Below are 17998 nucleotides of genomic sequence, written 5' to 3'. Positions count from 1 at the left end.
CTCGATAATAATTTATGAAATTATTTTTATTAAATCAGAGATATTTTATTTATTTTAATATTTAATACTACTATTTATCATTCTTAAATATTTAATAATAATATTTTAACTAATCGTTTTTAACAATTTTATTTTCAATTATATTTTTTCATTATTTATTAATTTCTCAAATGGATTACAGCTGTATTTAATTATATTTTTGGCTCAAGTATATACCTAAAGTGTAGGAATTGATCTGAGATGTCAAATCATCACCTTCAACCTGGACATCATCTCTAGAACCTCATCGTCATTTTTTAAAGTGTTTTGCGTTTTGACAAAAGTACATAAACCCCCATCTTTCCGCGGTCTACAATGCGTGATGATGGAATCAGTGACTCGGTCTGGATCAGTATTTTAAACCAATCAGCCTTCTGATTCCAGCTCAACCAGTTACCTAGCCATATCAACGTAAATTACATTTTCTTTGTTTAAATACAAAGTTCAATTAATAAAAAAAAATACAAAGTTCAATAAGTATTGAATATAGTTCGCAATTAGTTAATTACTATTAAGTACGGATTTGACTTAATGGTATAGGTTTGAGCATAAAACAAAATAATTAAAGGTTCAAATCTCATCCTTACAAATAAAATTATCATAAATATTTTACAAGTTTGATCCGGTTTTGTGCCAGTTTGACCAACAATCGGTTCAACCGACTGCACAGGCCTGGCTTTCTAATCCATGCAAAAACCAACAACACAATTTTTGCAATTTAGCAAAAGATGGTTTAAACATTGTTCACATAATCACCCTTATTTCTACCGATCAACGTCAGGCTGCAATAGGAAGCTTGTTTTTGCGCCATATCCAATAGCTTGCTCTCAAGGAGTCCACGTGTTCCAGGATGTCACAAATTGCCGTTGCCAAATCAGCATCTAATGGGTGAGTGTCTGAAGTCCAGAGAGCAACGACAGCATCTCTGAACTCTTGGGATGGCTGAAAGCCATAACAAAGAAGATCGAGAAGCATTTTCAGTGCGAAAATGTAGTTGTTTTTCGTGTTTATTACCTTCAAACATACTGATGAGATCTCACGATCATTAACCAAAGATTCAATATCGTCTTTGTAAAGACCTCGGAGGTATCTCCATGGACACTCGTTGTTTGGGTTGGCCACAATGGCTTCCACACTGTATCTCACTTCAGATGCTCTCACGGCTATCAGGCCTCCCAAGAAAGGAGATCTTGTTACAACAAAATATCTCTGTTGCAAATTAATAAACAAACAAATAAAGTTAAATTGATATCACTCATATTTTAAAAAAAGAAAACATTGGTTAGGGTATGAAGTAATTAGTGGAACTTCATGCGAATCATGGCAGATAGCGCATTATCAGTGGCATGGCATCATATATAGGGTTGGCAGAATAACCCATACCAATCGGGTTTTACCTACTGGAGCACTTATTTTACGAAAATCAGGTTTGATGCAGGCAATAAAAGTTAATATAACATAAAGTATTGTGTAAAAATTTATAGTGAGACAAGTCAAGGTCAGAGGTTAAATTTTTAAATAAATCCAATTTTAGATGGGTCTGAGCATATATATATATATATAAAACTGGGGTTTAAGTCGGAGCAAACAAGAAGTCACCCATTGAAATACCTAATCATATGTATTGTTGGGATCAATGGAGCCCAAATTCTTCATTTCTCAAAAATATCCATGTCCAACACATATTCTAACATGCGAATGAAGAAATAATTCTCCAAATGTATTGGAAGACTTAGATGAATTCGAGTATAGTCAAGTCGGACACATAATCACATCAAAGACTCACCCCCGAGTCTGGGTAACATAGAGCAGAACAATGAACCATACCTGATTCCATGCAGAATTATTGAAGATATCTTGTTCAAGAAGTTGCTGACAATAATCAAGTTCATCTTCCCAGCCTCCTAATGCCTGAAGCACCCACTACACTCGACAAAATACAATTTAACTTTGATTCAAATATACTACAAAAATAAAGAAATAAAAGAGTTTTGACTATAATAATCAAAAGATCCCTGAACTTTACCATTTTATTTAGATTAGTTCTTATACTTTTGTGCCAAAATAAACCCTTGACTTTTAATTCTAACCTATACAAACCTTAACCTTTATTCCTGGCAGCTAGCTCAAGAAAGTGGCAGTGATTTGAATACAATAAAGTTTAGGAGCTTGTTTAAAAAAAATGAAGTACTTCAAGGGATTTGTTAATGTTTTAGTCAAGAGGTTTCAAAAGATTCTTATGATTATAATCTACAATAGATGTTTAACCAACCTGCCTATGTGACCAGGCATGATAATTTTTCACATCAAGTGACAATATACTCTTAATGAGATGAAGTTCCTTGGCTCTAGCATTAGATCCCAATCTCTCGATAACCCACCGCCGATGGTGCCTACAGAATTTACAAAAAATACCGTGTAATGGATATAAGAAGGAAAATAACAAGATTATAGAATCTGAAATCAATTAAACTGACTTAAGTTATTTTACGTGGACTCGAGTGTAAGTGTTGGACATGGTGGTGTCTCACACAAGTATGTTAAATGTTTTTTCCAAGATTTTCATGTATTTGGAAGTTCCTTAAAAGGATCATATCCCCATACCCTGTCTGTGCATGTATTGAATACATGTCGAGTATTTCAGAAAAAACACAGGACCATGCTTTGAAGTTTATAATCTTTCAACAAATTTAAACAACATTGTGATTGATCAATATTCAATAACCATTTACGTAATAAATTGGGCATACATTTAGCACACATAACAAGCGTTGGCAGAGCTATGAACTGTAAAACTCAGAGCATATCATCTCAAACATTAAAATCATCACTGGCAGCAATAAAATCATAAGACTTGTCACATAAACATGCATGTTTGCGGTGCTACATTTTGTGAAACTCAGAGGTCAGAGCATATAATCTCAAACATTAAAATCATGAGTGGAAGAAATAAATCATAAAAATTCTCAAAATTCATTTGCAATCCAAAATTTATAACGAGTCATAGTTTCACTTATAATATTTGAAGATCAAAAAGATTTCCAAATAATACTTTGGCACTTATGTTTGACATATATCCGGACATAGATCCAAGAGCATGAAGTCCAAATACTCGAGAAATTTTTAAGCATACTCGAGTTTTACTATCAAACATCGACAAATCAATCATTACATCTCCAGTATCAGCAGAGAACTAACCAAAATGAATAGAATCTATGAATTCAAGAAAAACATTTTTCATGTGAATAAACAAACAGGAGGAAATTAAATTGAAAGAGGCAACTCACCATAATTGATAGTTCTTAGAGTTAGAATTAGCAATCCGTTGAATAAAATCCAATTCCTCGTCCAGATCGGTATTAAGTGCCTCGAGCACGAGTCGTCTAAAATGCCAAACCTTCATAAACGAAAAACACAAAGATTTACAGATTTTGAGCGTCGAAAAGGGGCCATCAGAACAACAAATACATATATAAAAAATTACAGTGTAATTGCCGGGATTAAGATGGATGGCTCGTCGAGTGAGGCGGAGAGCACGAGGGGAGCGTTCGTCGGCCTTGTAAATGGCGCGGAAGTAATCCATGGTTTCACAAAATTCTTCCTTGTAAGCTATGGGGACGACTGGGTTGGGACCGTCGTCTTGAGGAAAGAGGCGTCAAATCACGCCACTCCGCCATCCGGCTAAGTGGCACTCCACCGTCCTCTTCACTTGATTCCATTTTTCTCTCTGCGCTACCACCGGATCGAATCACCTTACACTCAAGCTTGGAAGTGCTTACTGCTGTCTGGTTTGAATTTAATTAGGTCAATTTGATTGGTATCATCGGGCTGTAAATGAATCTAACGAACGAACAAGGTTAGGTTTGTTTATTTATTTTTAAACGTGTTCGTATTCAATTTGCATTCTGTTAAATTTTTAATATTGTATTTATGTTCATTTATTTATTTTTAAAGATGTTCATGTTCGTTTATTTATTGTTTACGAACATGTTCATTTAATATTAGTGAACATGTTTGTTTATATGTTCATGAACGTGCTCATGAACATATTTATTTAGCATTTGTTTAATGTTCAGGAACATTTTCGTTTATATATTCACGAATGTGTTTATGAACAAGTTTGTTTAGTGTTCATTTAGTGTTCGTTTAGCATTTTTTTAGTGTTTATTTATCGTTTATTTATATATTCGATTTTTAATTTCAATTGTAAGTGAAAAATGATAAAATTACAACACTAATGCTTAAAATCTTTAAAAGTTATAGTTTAAAATGCAACTTTTATTATGTGTACTATTTAATCCTTATCTTCACCAATATTTAAAGTGTAAAAAAATAAAAGGAAAAAGATAATTGGGTAAACGAGTTTATTCATGAATATAAATGAACGAGTTGATAAACGAGATCATAAATGAGTTTATAAACGAGCTTGTTCGTGAACATAAATGAACTGAACATACCTCTATTCGTATTCGTGAACATAAATGAATGAGTTGATAAACGAACTCATAAATAAGCTTATAAATGGACTCATAAAAGGAAATAGAGAATCGAGTAAACGAGTTTGTTCATGAACATAAATGAACGAGTTGATAAATGAGCTTGTTCATGAACATAAATGAACCTAACACACCTTTGTTCGTGTTCGTTCGTTTATTAAATGAACATAATTTTTTTGTTAATGTTCGTTTATTTTACTTAACAAACGAACATAAACGAACATTATACGAGCAGTTCACTGAAGCTCTGTTCATTTACATCCCTAATCCTCGTTAAATATTTTTGAAATATACTATATCATTGACCACTTAATTATTTAGCCCTTTTATTTTTATCATTGATTTTTCAATTTTGCCAATCATACTATCTAACTATTTAATTATATTCAATCAAGCCACTTGGATGTGCTGATGTGGCAGTTAACAAAACTAGTATAATTTATATTTGATCATTAATATTTATTTATTTGATCAATTTGGTCTTAATTTTATTTTAATTGATAATTTTAATCCCTAACCATATTTTGACTCATATCACCCTGATTGGCTGGAAAATTAGTAAAAAAATGTAATATAAATGAGTGGTTTGAACTAATCCTACACGAGGAAGATCAATGTCCCCCTATGATGTGACGTTTCTCCTACATAGTTTGGAGGGTATATCAATGCATCATATACAATATAACATATTATATTGAATGACAATTCAAGTTCATGTCACAACACTATCCAAAAACAGGCTCGGCTGTGTACTTCTTGATTTCCTACTCTAGAGGCAATAATATCTCATCTACAAGCCCATAAGTTGGAAATGCAAGTGTGGCAACCTGATTTACGACCCTTGATTGAAGTAAATTGTAAGGGTGCGTCTTGTTCACGGAATGTAAGATTATTAATGGGAATGTAAGATTATCAATGGAAATAAAAGATTACCAATGAGAATAAAAGATTACTAGGGAATAAGATTACTGAGAATATTGTATTTTGTATTTTGTTCGTTTAGTATGAATGTAAGATTACAGTGTTTGGTTAAAGGAATAAAAGATTATTAGAATGTATATTTTATCAAATTGTTCTTATTATATATTTGTTTTTTTAACAAGTGGAATTATACTATAATATTACTATAATTAATTTATATATTTTCTTTAAAAAATTTAAATTCATAAAATTTATATTTTTTTTACAAAATTAAAAAGATAAATAGGTTTAATGAAAGGATAAAATTTTATCTTAACCCCTAAACTTCATATGAAATTCTAATTATGGATTTTTTTATAAATCTAAAATAGTTTAAGGATAAATTTGTAATTTAAACTTCGTCAAATTTTTATTATTCAACGACATAAGAAGGATAATTTTGAAAGAAAAAAATTTAAGGGCATTTTAGTCCAAAACGTCGGTAATCTAACAATACCTAAGGGAAGGTGGGTAATCACATTCCAAGTAATATATCCTAAAAAATCTACTATTGGTAATAAAAGATTACCTGAAATAAGATTACCGGCCAACCAAACGTAGGAATGAGGATTTCATTCCCCCGGTAATATCTTATGTCGTGAACCAAAAGTCCACTAAGAGTGTGTTTGGTTGGGGGAATGTGAGATTATCATGGGAATCGAATCCACATTCCCCCGTTTTGTTGGCCGGGAATGTCATTCCCGGTAATCTTACATTACCAATAGTGGATTTTTTAGGATATATTACTGGGAATGTCATCATCTCCCTTTCCTTAGGTATTGTTGGATTACCATTGTTTTGGACTAAAATGCCCTTAATTTTTTTTAAAATATCCTTATTTTGTCATTAAATAATAAAAATTCTACGAATGTTAAATTACAAATTTATTCTTAAACTATTTTAGATTTACAAAAAAAAATCTATAATTAAAATTTTATATGAAGTTCAGGGGTTAAAATAAAATTTTATCCTTTCATTAAACCTTTTTATATTTTCAATTTTGTAAAAAAATATAAATTTTATGAATTTAAATTTTTTAAAGAAAATATATAAATATTTTCTAACTTGTTAAAAAACAAATATATAATAAGGACAATTTGGTCAAATATACATTCCAATCATCTTTTATTCCTTTAACCAAACACGGTAATCTTACATTCCTGCTAAATCAACCAAACACAAAATACAACATTCCCAGTAATTCTATTCCCTAGTAATCTTACATTTCTACTGATAATCTTATATTTCGTGAACCAAACGCACCCTAAAAGTAAATTATTGTCCAAACTCCAAAGTCTTCAACTATGGATACAAGGAAAAAAATGACATCTATTCTTATATACTGGTTTTCACTCTCCTCTCTTGCATGGTAGAAGAAATATCATACATGAGCTGCCATAATGTAAAGCGTTTCTACAGTTTTTTCTTTCTTTCTTTGAGTCTGAGCTTCACTGCAACACTTTTTGGCCTTTATTTTATGAAATGTTTGCGTGCCTTTTTTCCTGCAAAAGAGAGTATCCTTCTTAAACATGGCATCTTTCAGTAGGTGTTTCTTTAGTTACAGTTAAACATTCGATATATATTTTATATGATGCATTTTAATCCAAATAATGGTTCTTGCTCAATGGATTAGGTCTTATCCTGTAGAAACCCAAGTTCAACTCCCACCCCTCTCACCTTTATTGTTTCTTCTTCTACTAATTTCTATCCAATCCAAAAAGATTAAAGGATTCATTATTAATTAAACTAAAATTAAGACAAAATTGATAAAATATATAATATTGAGGACCAAATGTACAATTTTATCCCTTAAATATTACGGCAAGTACCTTGATTGAATATAATTAAATAGTTAGGTGGGTGATTGACAAAACTGAAAGATCAATGGTACAAGTAAAAGGGCTAAATAGTTAAGTGATTAATGGTATAGTTTATTTAGTTTTTAGGGCAAACTGATTCAAATACTATTAAATTTTATTTGTTGACTAGTTTGTATAGTTAAACTTTTAATTTTATCAATAAGTACCTTGATTGAATATAATTAAATAGTTAGGTGGTCTGATTGACAAACTGAAAGATCAATGGTACAAGTAAAAGGGCTAAATAGTTAGTGATTAATGGATAGTTTATTTAGTATTTTAGGGCAAACTGATTCAAATACTATTAAATTTTATTTGTTGACTAGTTTGTATAGTTAAACTTTAATTTTATCAATATACATCAATTTTACTTTTACATTCGATTATGCTCAGTCGTTAAATCACTAATAAGGCAATAACATGGTTAAGGTTGTTGGTGTGATATGCTACACCAAAATAACGTCGTTTTGATGCGGATGTTCTTATGCCTAACACGACCTTTTTAGACACTAGATGTATTAATTTTACCATTAAACTTTAAATATTTTTTTGCATACCTTATATTGTTAGCGGCCAATCACCTTCCGTCACCGATCGTCTTTTTTGGCAAAATAGATAACAAAATATTCATATTTCACTCTTTATTCTTCTCATATGATTAGTTCTCATAAACAACGAAATTCACTCAAAGTTAGTGAAATTAAACAAGAAATTTATAGTTTTTAGATGTTAAGAGACTTTATTACATTTATGGTATTTGGGTGTTTATTAAGACTTGAACGGTGAAAAACATTATTTTGAGAAGATTGACAACACACCTTAAAACTAGTCTCATCAAATGATCATTAAAAGAGATTTGAGTATTAATACGTCTATTTTAAATGATTTTTCGTCAATTTTGAGAATCCAAGAGAGAAAGATGAGTGAGATAATATTTTGATATTAATCTACCATGAAATATGATCGATGATGGGCGATGTTTCGTAGTCGCCGACAACCAAATGCAATGCTAAAAGATAAAACTATTTAAAGTTAAGTGACAAAACAATACTCTTAAAATTTAACGTCTAAAACGATGTCGTTTTATCATATAACTATACCAATACAATATTATTTTGATGTGACAAGTCATATAATAATTGTTAGTCATGTCATTGTTTTGATATTGATTTAATGGTGGAGTTGTACAATTAAATGTAAATTAAAGTTTAATGTTATAAATGTATAACTAAAATTAATGTTATAAACGAGTCAATAGATAAAATTCAATATTTTTCTCTTTTTTATTTATTTTGTGCTAAAATGAAAAAAATGGATTAATTAAAACTTATAAGAAGTTTTTTCATCTCACTAAAATATGGAGTAAATTATATGTTTAGTACCTAAACTATCAATTTTTGATCTATTTTAGTACTAATTTTTTAAAATCATATTTAACGAAAAGACTAATAAAACTCGGAAAACATCGTATGAAACAACAGGGGTACATCATAAACAAAGAGGTCAACTCCCGAAAATCTTTCCATATGTTCATCAGTTCCAGAGCATAAAGCACTCTAGGATAACAACACTAAGCAAACAACAATAGTCAAATAATTTTGTTAAACAATACATTCCACCACCGTCCGCCACCAACATTTGTTCGATCATTGTTGAGCGCATTGCACTCTCTGGGCGCCGCCGTGCATGTCCTCATCTTCGTCGAAGTTAACATTGTATAGAGTTGTTTCCTCGCACTCGTCCAGCTCCATATCGGTCAGCTGGACTGAGGTCCTTGGAGGTAGCACGGCCTCAAGTGCCTTGCACTGGTCAGGGGCCAAGGAGTCGGGAAAATCGACGGTGAACTGAATGTATAGTTTACCTCTCATGAATGGCCTTTGATACATAGGCATTCCCTCATCATTTATGGCCTTGCATTGACCTATAACAAAAATACTGAAATCAGTGAGAATGAACAACATCCGCTAAACATACTCTGACAACAAGGATCGACATCCACAAATACATGAGAGGCTTCTTTTCAAAATAACAATATTCGAACAGCTATTGATACCAACACCGACAATATATCAAAGATACACAAGATATTATCATTACCAGGCTTAACCACTTCCCCAGGTTGGGTCTTAATAAGGAGTTGTCTGCCATCTAGGTGGGTCAGTATAAACTGGAAGCCACAAAGCGCCTCTGTAAGTGTCAATGTATGTTCTACGAATAAGTCATCACCCTTTCGTTTAAACTTTGAATGATCTTTCTGTTGGAGGACAAGTACAATGTCCCCAGTGACCGTGTCGGGCTGCAAATGAGAAATTGTTAGCAAAGAACCAAGTTACTGACAGCAAGAATCTGGATTCAACAATATACAACAAAATGAAAGTCTGCTAAAAGTTACGGGAAAAAAAGAACCAATTTATTTGCCTTACAGCTTCATCAGCTTCTCCAGGGAATGTTATCCTCTGCCCATTCTGCATACCCTTTTCAACATGAACCTCCAGGACTTTCTTCTCTTTAACAACCTTATCGCCTTTGCACTGCGTGCACCGGTCCTTGTCATTGATGGTTTCACCAGTACCCTTACACTCATTACAAGGATGCTGCATCTGTTGAATCATGGAAGGACAAAGGTGCCTGATGGAGACTTTCATTCCTGAACCTTGACAACCTGAACATTTCATAGATGCACCTGACTTGGACCCTTTACTGAAAAAATTTCACGATGAACATTTTTTTGTTAAAATAGACTAAATAAAAAGGCAGCCTAACCACTATTGATGCCATAAACGCTAAGTTGCAACACAAACATTACTCAATTCAAATACTCACCCCTTACACTTGGAGCAAATTACGTTGCGTGAAAGAGAGTTTTTTGGAAGTTCCATTATAGAGATCTTCCAAAGAAACCTTAAGAGGATGATTACATCCTCTCGCTTCTTGTCTTCGGCCTCGACTGCTCCCACCACCTGAACAGGCAACCAAGACTTAGAATGATGAAAATTCCATAACATTCTAATCACTACAATAAAAAGAGCATGAATTAATCCAAAATCTCACTACCAAAAGGATTGCCACCAAAGAAGGATTGGAAGATATCAAATGGATCATGGGCGCCGCCACCTCCACTCATTCCTTCTTTAAGTGCATCCTCCCCATACTGATCATATATCTCACGCTTCTCCGGATCACTGAGAACCTCATAGGCTTGAGCCAACTCTTTAAACTGAACTCCAAACACACAACAAAATCAAACCAGCTGCTTCTAGACACCAACACACCCAAAATTCTAAACATTTCAAAACAAAATCCTTACAGAAAAGATTTCCTAGAATCCTGACAATAATGAACACAAGCAGCATGCATGCACACATAAATATTAGAATACGACACATTAAACATAATGGTATGCCATATCAAAATTCATATAAATACCTTAAGCATGATTGTGAATGACACAACATAGCATATATACACAAATTGCCATGTCCGCTTTATTAACATAGTCAACAACCGAACATACTCTAAACCCAAAATTTTAAACATAATTAAACAAGCCGATCTCTAGACAATCCAAAAACCCATATGGTCGAAACAGTCTTTTACCCAATGGGAAAAGGGTGGTCCCGCTTCGAAATGGTTTTGTTGTGATAAATTTGTGATAAAAACGTGGTTCGCGGAATCGTCGTCATTTAATTAGGGTGTGATGGACATCCAAAAATTTATTTTTCATTTAAATAAAATTTTAATTTTAAAAAACGACAAACTTGTGGTCTGCGTTACCAAATTTTGAGTTCGGGAGTCGGTTACGTGGGGGAAGGATTAACACCCACAACGCCCTAAATCGGTACGTAGTCGATTAATTAATTGTCTTTGCAATAAAATGTACAAGTTGAGTTTACTTAATTTAAGATCCCTTAGAATATGCTCTTTGAAATTTTTGATGAAAGATAAAAATATTTAATTTTCCTATCGAGAAGAATCGATCTATAATACCTTGAAGCAATCGATTCTTACTTCAAACGAAATAAAATATTGGAATTTCATTCTAAATTTCAAAATAATAATTCCTAAATAATGTTAAGATTGAAAACAATAATATTTAATCATTTCAGATCGAACATTATTATTTTAAAAATCTTTTGAAAACACATGCCAAAGTTAAATAAATAATAAATAAACATATCAAACAATTGATTAATTATTTATTTACCAATATTTAATGAGAATAAGGATATTCAATTAATTAAATATCTCGAGACGAGACCATAGATTCGATCTAACTGTCTTTTCTCGATGAATTTAATTAGAAGAATATGATCTTTTCCTCAATCCCCAAATTTTAAAATGAATTCAATTTAATAGGTGTCACTTAAAATGATAGACTTTCGTTTTAAAATTATCGAAAATAACTTTCTTATACGTTAAGACAGTACTTTACGACAATATTAAAATGATTGAATATTACCCTTAATCAAATTATTTGATTCGAGTCTAATGTTTATGAGGATATCAGCGAAATTAATTAAGATGTCATGCAAAACATATGTACATAAATGAATTTAAACTAAAATGAAAATACATCAAAATATTTAATTAACGATAAATAAAATATGACAATGCACCAAAACATAATAAGGAACCATAATGTGAACATATAAAAAAACAAATGAAAAACACATCTCTTGACCCATAAATTAAAACAAAATGTAAACAAATTATGGATAATAAATTACAATAAAGAAATATCATGATAAGAATGCATATTAAATCAAACAAATCAAAGCTTAAATTAAGGAAACAAGTAGGGAAACAAATACTATAATAATTCTATATATATTATTAATAGTTAAACACCAAACATAGCTTAAATTAGGGAAAGTGAAGAAACAAATATTATAATAATTTTATATATTAAAAAACTAAACCACTATAGCTTAAATTAAGGAAACATGTAGGAAAACAAATAATATAATGACTCCATATATTTAAAAAACTAAACCACTAGCTAAATTAAGGAAACATGTGAGAAAACAAATATTATAATGATTTCATATATTATATATTTTTAAAAATATAAAATAATATAATATAATACAATACATGTAATCATGAAAATGAAGGATCAAAACACAATAGTAAGCAATAAGAATACTGGAATCGGAAATAACACTAAAAAAATATTTTAAAAACTAAAATAAATGTAATAAATTATTATACCAAAGTTAAAAAAAATAAGAGATCAAATTAAAATAAATAATCGTAGGACTGAAATAAATAATATAAATTTCGAAATATAATAAAAATTATAGGGGATGTAAATAAAATAAACCCAAAAATATAATCAGCTTAAAAGGGAAAATTAAAAAAAAATAGTCATTTCATGGACTAATATGCAAAACGCGCTTAATCTTAAGAGGGTTGAATCGTGATTTTACCAAAATAAATTAAGCTACACGTGAAAATAGTTAAATTTCAATTTAGGTCCTTACTGGTGACCATTTTGTAAAACACGCGTAAAATTTGAGGAATTTATATTGTAGTTTTACCTTTAATTTCATCTATATAACACTAATTTTATTTTATTTTTGCTCATTTGAGTGGTTTTGAGGAAAAAGAGAGAGAGAGGGGATAAATATCCTCTCCCCTTGGGTTCGGCCGGCCAACTGCCGGTCACTGTGAACCACCGTCAGATTTCTTCCGACCATCGCACATGATGGCCGAAATTCTCAAAATCAACCAAATCGCCCTTTTTTTTTATAGATCTAACCCCTAGGTGTTTATCTTAAGCTAAAACACCCTAAGAAACCACAAAACAAGGCCAAACTGAGCTCCGACCCTTCAGTTCTTATGCACTCCGACTACCGTCCGATGAAGATTTGATAACTCAAGTAAATTCTTTCCTTTAAACTTCCGATTTTCTCTATTTTTACATGTAAAGTTTCGATCTTTTTGTTTTATTTATACAAGTTTTTATTTTTCATTCAAACATATGTATGAAAAATACAAAAATAAAATAAAGATGATACCTTTCGAATGTTATTGAAAACTTTCTGATTTATTGCTTTGTATTCTGTTTCTGGAAAACTTCGAATGGGTCGACAGTTGCCCCTCTTTGTTCATGAAAAACCCTAATCTGATTTACACTCGTTTTCTCTTTATCTCCACTTACTCTGAAGGGAATATCACATCTTGGGAAAGAGAGGCCTGTTCCGCTTACTCTGAAGGGAATATCAGATCTTGAGAAAGAGAGATACATGTTCCGTTTACTCTGAAGAGAATATCAGATCTTACAGGAGTTTGATCCACTGAATGGGGGCAGACTTGTTCCACTTGTCTTTAAGATTGACAAATCTGAAAATTTAAACATTTAGTTAAATTGTGTTTGAAGATTTTAAAATATCATACCTGTAAGTTTTAGGGTTGTAATCTTTGGAAAAGATTTCTCTTGTGGGAGCTTTCTTATCACCATCATATATGAAAATTTGAAACACTTGTTTTTATGTTGAATCCTTACATCTCTAATATTTCCTGTAAGAACTTGGCATATCTATCATTATCTTCGAATTGGATACTCTTTGGTTTCTTTTTAACCTTTGAGCCCAAGCATGGCTAGCTATTTGACTAGCGACAATCTCTGAATTATTTCATGTTGCTGAACTTTACGTGTATCACAAGGCTTTAACTTTTCACAGGGTTAGGGAATTCTGGTCCATCCATCTCAGTGAGAATCAAACTCCACCAGAAAAGGCTTTCTTTACCATAAGGTCCTTCCCAATTGGGCATCTATTTTTCTTAGTACCAGATCTCCCTCTTAAAATTCTTGTGGGCGAATCTTTTGTTATGTGCCCCTTATACGATCTGATTTGCCCATGACATATAGCTTTTAATCTTTTTTTTCCTCAATTAGATTTAGCTGGTCAGATCTACTTGCATCCATTCTGCTTCATCTAGCTTAACCTCTGATAGCACTCGAAGTGACGAAATTTCAACTTTAATGGGTATAAAACCTCCATCCCATAGGCTAAGAGAACGGAAATTGCCCCAGTTGACGTCCTTACTGAAGTTCGATAAGCAAATAGAGCAAATGGTACTTCTCATGCCAATCTCTATAAGTTTCAGTCATTTTCTGTATGAGCCTCTTAATGTTCTTATTAACTGTCTCTACCGCTCCAATCTCTATAAGGATTTCTCTTGTGGGAGCTCTTCTTGTCACCATCACATGAAAATTTGAACACTTGTTTTTTTGTTGAATCCTTACATCTCAAATATTCCTGTAAGAACTTGGCATATCTATCATTATCATGCGTTTTCATGTCATGATCATTTATGCCTATCATGTATACAATGATTACTTTAAAAGTATTTTATTATCAATAATTTGTTTACATTTTGTTTTAATTTATGGGTCAATATATACGTTTTTCATTTGTTTTTTTATATGTTCACATTATAGTTTCTTATTATGTTTTTAGTGTATGTGTCCTATTTATTTATCGTTAATTAAATATTTTGATGTATTTTCATTTTAGTTTAAATCATTTATGTGTACATATGCTTTGCATGACATCTTAATTAATTTTGCATGATATCCTCATAAACATTAGACTCGAATCAAAATAATTTGATTAAGGGTAATATTCGATCATTTTAATATTGTCGTAAAGTAACTGTCTTAACGTATAAGAAAGTTATTTTTGATAATTTTAAAACGAAAGTCTATCCTTTTAAGTGACACATATTAAATTAAATTCATTTTAAAATTTGGGGATTGATGAAAGATCATATTCTTCTAATTAAATTCATCGGAAAAGACAGTTAGATCGAATATGGTATCGTCTCGAGATATTTAATTAATTGAATATCTTTATTCTCATTAAATATTGGTAAAATAAATAATTAATCAATTGTTTGATATTTATTTATTTAACTTTGGCATGTATTTTCAAAGGTTTTTAAATATAATGTTCGATCGTTTTTTTAATATATGGAGTCATTATATTATTTGTTTCCCCACATGTTTTCCTTAATTTAACCTATATGGTTTAGTTTTTTAATATATGGAATTATTATAATATTTGTTTCTCCACTTTCCTTAATTTAAACTACGTTTGGTGTTTAACTATTAATAATATATATAGAATTATTATAGTATTTGTTTCCTTAATTTAAGCTTTGATTTAATATGCATTCTTATCATGATATTTCTTTATTGTCCATAATTTGTTTACATTTTGTTTTAATTTATGGGTCAAGATATGTTTTTCATTTGTTTTTTTATATGTTCACATTATGGTTCCTTATTATGTTTTGGTGCATGTGTCCTATTTTATTTATCGTTAATTAAATATTTTGATGTATTTTCATTTTAGTTTTAAATTCATTTATGTGTACATATGTTTTGCATGACATTAATTAATTTCGCATGATATCCTCATAACATTAGACTCGAATCAAAAATTTGATTAAGAGTAATATTCGATCATTTTAATATTGTCGTAATGTACTGTCTTAACGTAAGATAGTTATTTTCGATAATTTTAAAACGATTGAATATTACCCTTAATCAATTATTTTGATTCGAGTCTAATGTTTATGAGGATATCATACGAAATTAATTAAGATGTCATGCAAATCATATGTACACATAAATGAATTTAAACTAAAATGAAAATACATCAAAATATTTATTAACGAAATAAAATAGGACACAGCACCAGAAATATAAGGAACTATAATGTGAACATATAAAAAAACAAATGAAAAATGCATATCTTGACCCATAAATTAAAACAAAATGTAAACAAATTATGGACAATAAATTACAATAAAGAAATATCATGATAAAAATGCATATTAAATCAAACAAATCAAAGCTTAAATTAAGGAAACAAGTGGGAAACAAATACTATATAATTCTATATATTATTAATAGCTAAATATCAAACATAGCTTAAATTAGGGAAATTAGAGAAACAATATTATAATAATTCTATATTAAAAAACTAAATCACTATAGCTTAAATTAAAGAAACATGTGGGGAAACAAATAATATAACGACTCCATATATTTAAAAAACTAAACCACTATAGCTTAATTAAGAAAACATGGAAAACATATTTATAGCTTAAATTAAGAAAACATGTGGAAAAACATATATTATAATGATTTCATATATTATATATATTTTTTAAATGATATAAAATAAAATAATATAATATAATACATGTAATCATGAAAAATGAAGGATAAAAACACAAATAGTAAGCAATAAGAATACTAGAATCGAAAATAACACTAAAAAAATATGTATTAACACCCCACAACGTTCTAAATCGATACATAGTCAATTAATTAATTGTCTTTGCAATAAAATGTACAAGTTTGAGTTTAACTTAATTTAAGATCCCTTAGAATAATGCTCTTTGATGATAAAAATATTTAATTATTTCCTATCAAGAATAATCGATTTATCATACCTTAAAACAATCGATTTTTACTTCAATAAAAATAAAAAAATATTAGAATTTCATTCTAAATTTCAAAATAATAATTCCTAAAATAATGTTAAGATTGAAAACAATAATATTAATTATTTCAGATCAAACATTATTATTTTAAAAACTTTTTGAAAATACATATCAAAATTAAATAAATAATAAATAAACATATCAAACAATTGATTAATTATTTATTTTATCAATATTTAATGAAAATAAGAATATTCAATTAATTAAATATCTCGAGACAAGATCATAGATTCGATCTAACTGTCATTTCTCGATGAATTTAATTAAAAAAATATGATCTTTTCTTCGATCTTCAAATTTTAAAAATAAATTCAATTTAATAGGTATCACTTAAAATGATAGATTTTTATTTTAAAATTATCGAAAATATCTTTATTATACATTAAAACATTTATTTTACGACAATAGACGATTCAACAACAAGATAGTTCAAACCAAGCCATCCTAGAGCTAATGTGACTTCAATTATATCAACCTGTCAACCCAATTGATGACCAATTACTCAAAACATAACATGAAACTCAAAAGAACTAGATCAACATATGCTAATAGATCAGTTCATAATCCGCTCCACTCAATATTTAGAATTGATGAAACAAACAAAACCCAAATTACTAAAAACACATAAGGGGTAAAAAAAATTAACCTTTTCAGGATCACCACCCTTATCAGGATGATTCTTAATTGCAGCTTTTCTATAATCCTTCTTCAAATCATCTTGGGAAGCGTTTTTGGGCACTCCCAATATCTCATAGTATTTAGTATTGTCGCTTTTCTTTGGCGCTCTCCCAAACATCTTTTTTTTATCAGATCAGATCCTAAAATGAGACCCAAAAAATCAACAAATACTCACAAAAATCAGACTATAAAAAATATGAGATTCGAAAGAGATAGAACTAACGGATCTCGAACAGATACGCGAGGGTTGAAGAGAGCCACAAGAGCGCACGCGGGACGGCGAAGGAGAGAGAAAATGAGAAGGGTTGAAGGGATGTAAATCTGTGGTTAGAGATGAACTTATAGGGGGAAATGGACGGTCCAGATCTAAAGTTGAAACACTTGAGAGAGAGAGAGGTAGCTGAAAGGTGGGTGTTTGTTTTTCACTCGCTTTGGAATTCGGTG

General features: G+C 30.4%; 1 protein-coding gene and 1 pseudogene across 1 annotated transcript; both read right to left on the bottom strand.

Moving 5' to 3' along the window:
- Positions 1–618: 618 nt before the first annotated feature.
- LOC120207977 (protein farnesyltransferase/geranylgeranyltransferase type-1 subunit alpha-like) lies at positions 619–3848 on the bottom strand. The gene is given in 6 exon segments (XM_039207351.1): positions 619–1248; positions 1867–1962; positions 2312–2432; positions 3327–3436; positions 3524–3682; positions 3684–3848. Coding segments are annotated over 6 exon segments (993 nt in total). The 5' UTR covers positions 3759–3848; the 3' UTR covers positions 619–816.
- Positions 3849–8985: 5137 nt separating this feature from the next.
- On the bottom strand, positions 8986–17945 carry LOC120207974 (annotated as a pseudogene).
- Between the last annotated feature and the right edge of the window lie 53 nt (positions 17946–17998).

This window comes from Hibiscus syriacus, unplaced genomic scaffold (assembly GCF_006381635.1).
Source record: "Hibiscus syriacus cultivar Baekdansim isolate YM2019G1 unplaced genomic scaffold, ASM638163v2 tig00015498_pilon, whole genome shotgun sequence".
Classification (NCBI taxonomy): domain Eukaryota; kingdom Viridiplantae; phylum Streptophyta; class Magnoliopsida; order Malvales; family Malvaceae; genus Hibiscus; species Hibiscus syriacus.
Note: the sequence above shows the minus strand (reverse complement) of the source record. Positions and strands in the feature narration are given on the sequence as shown.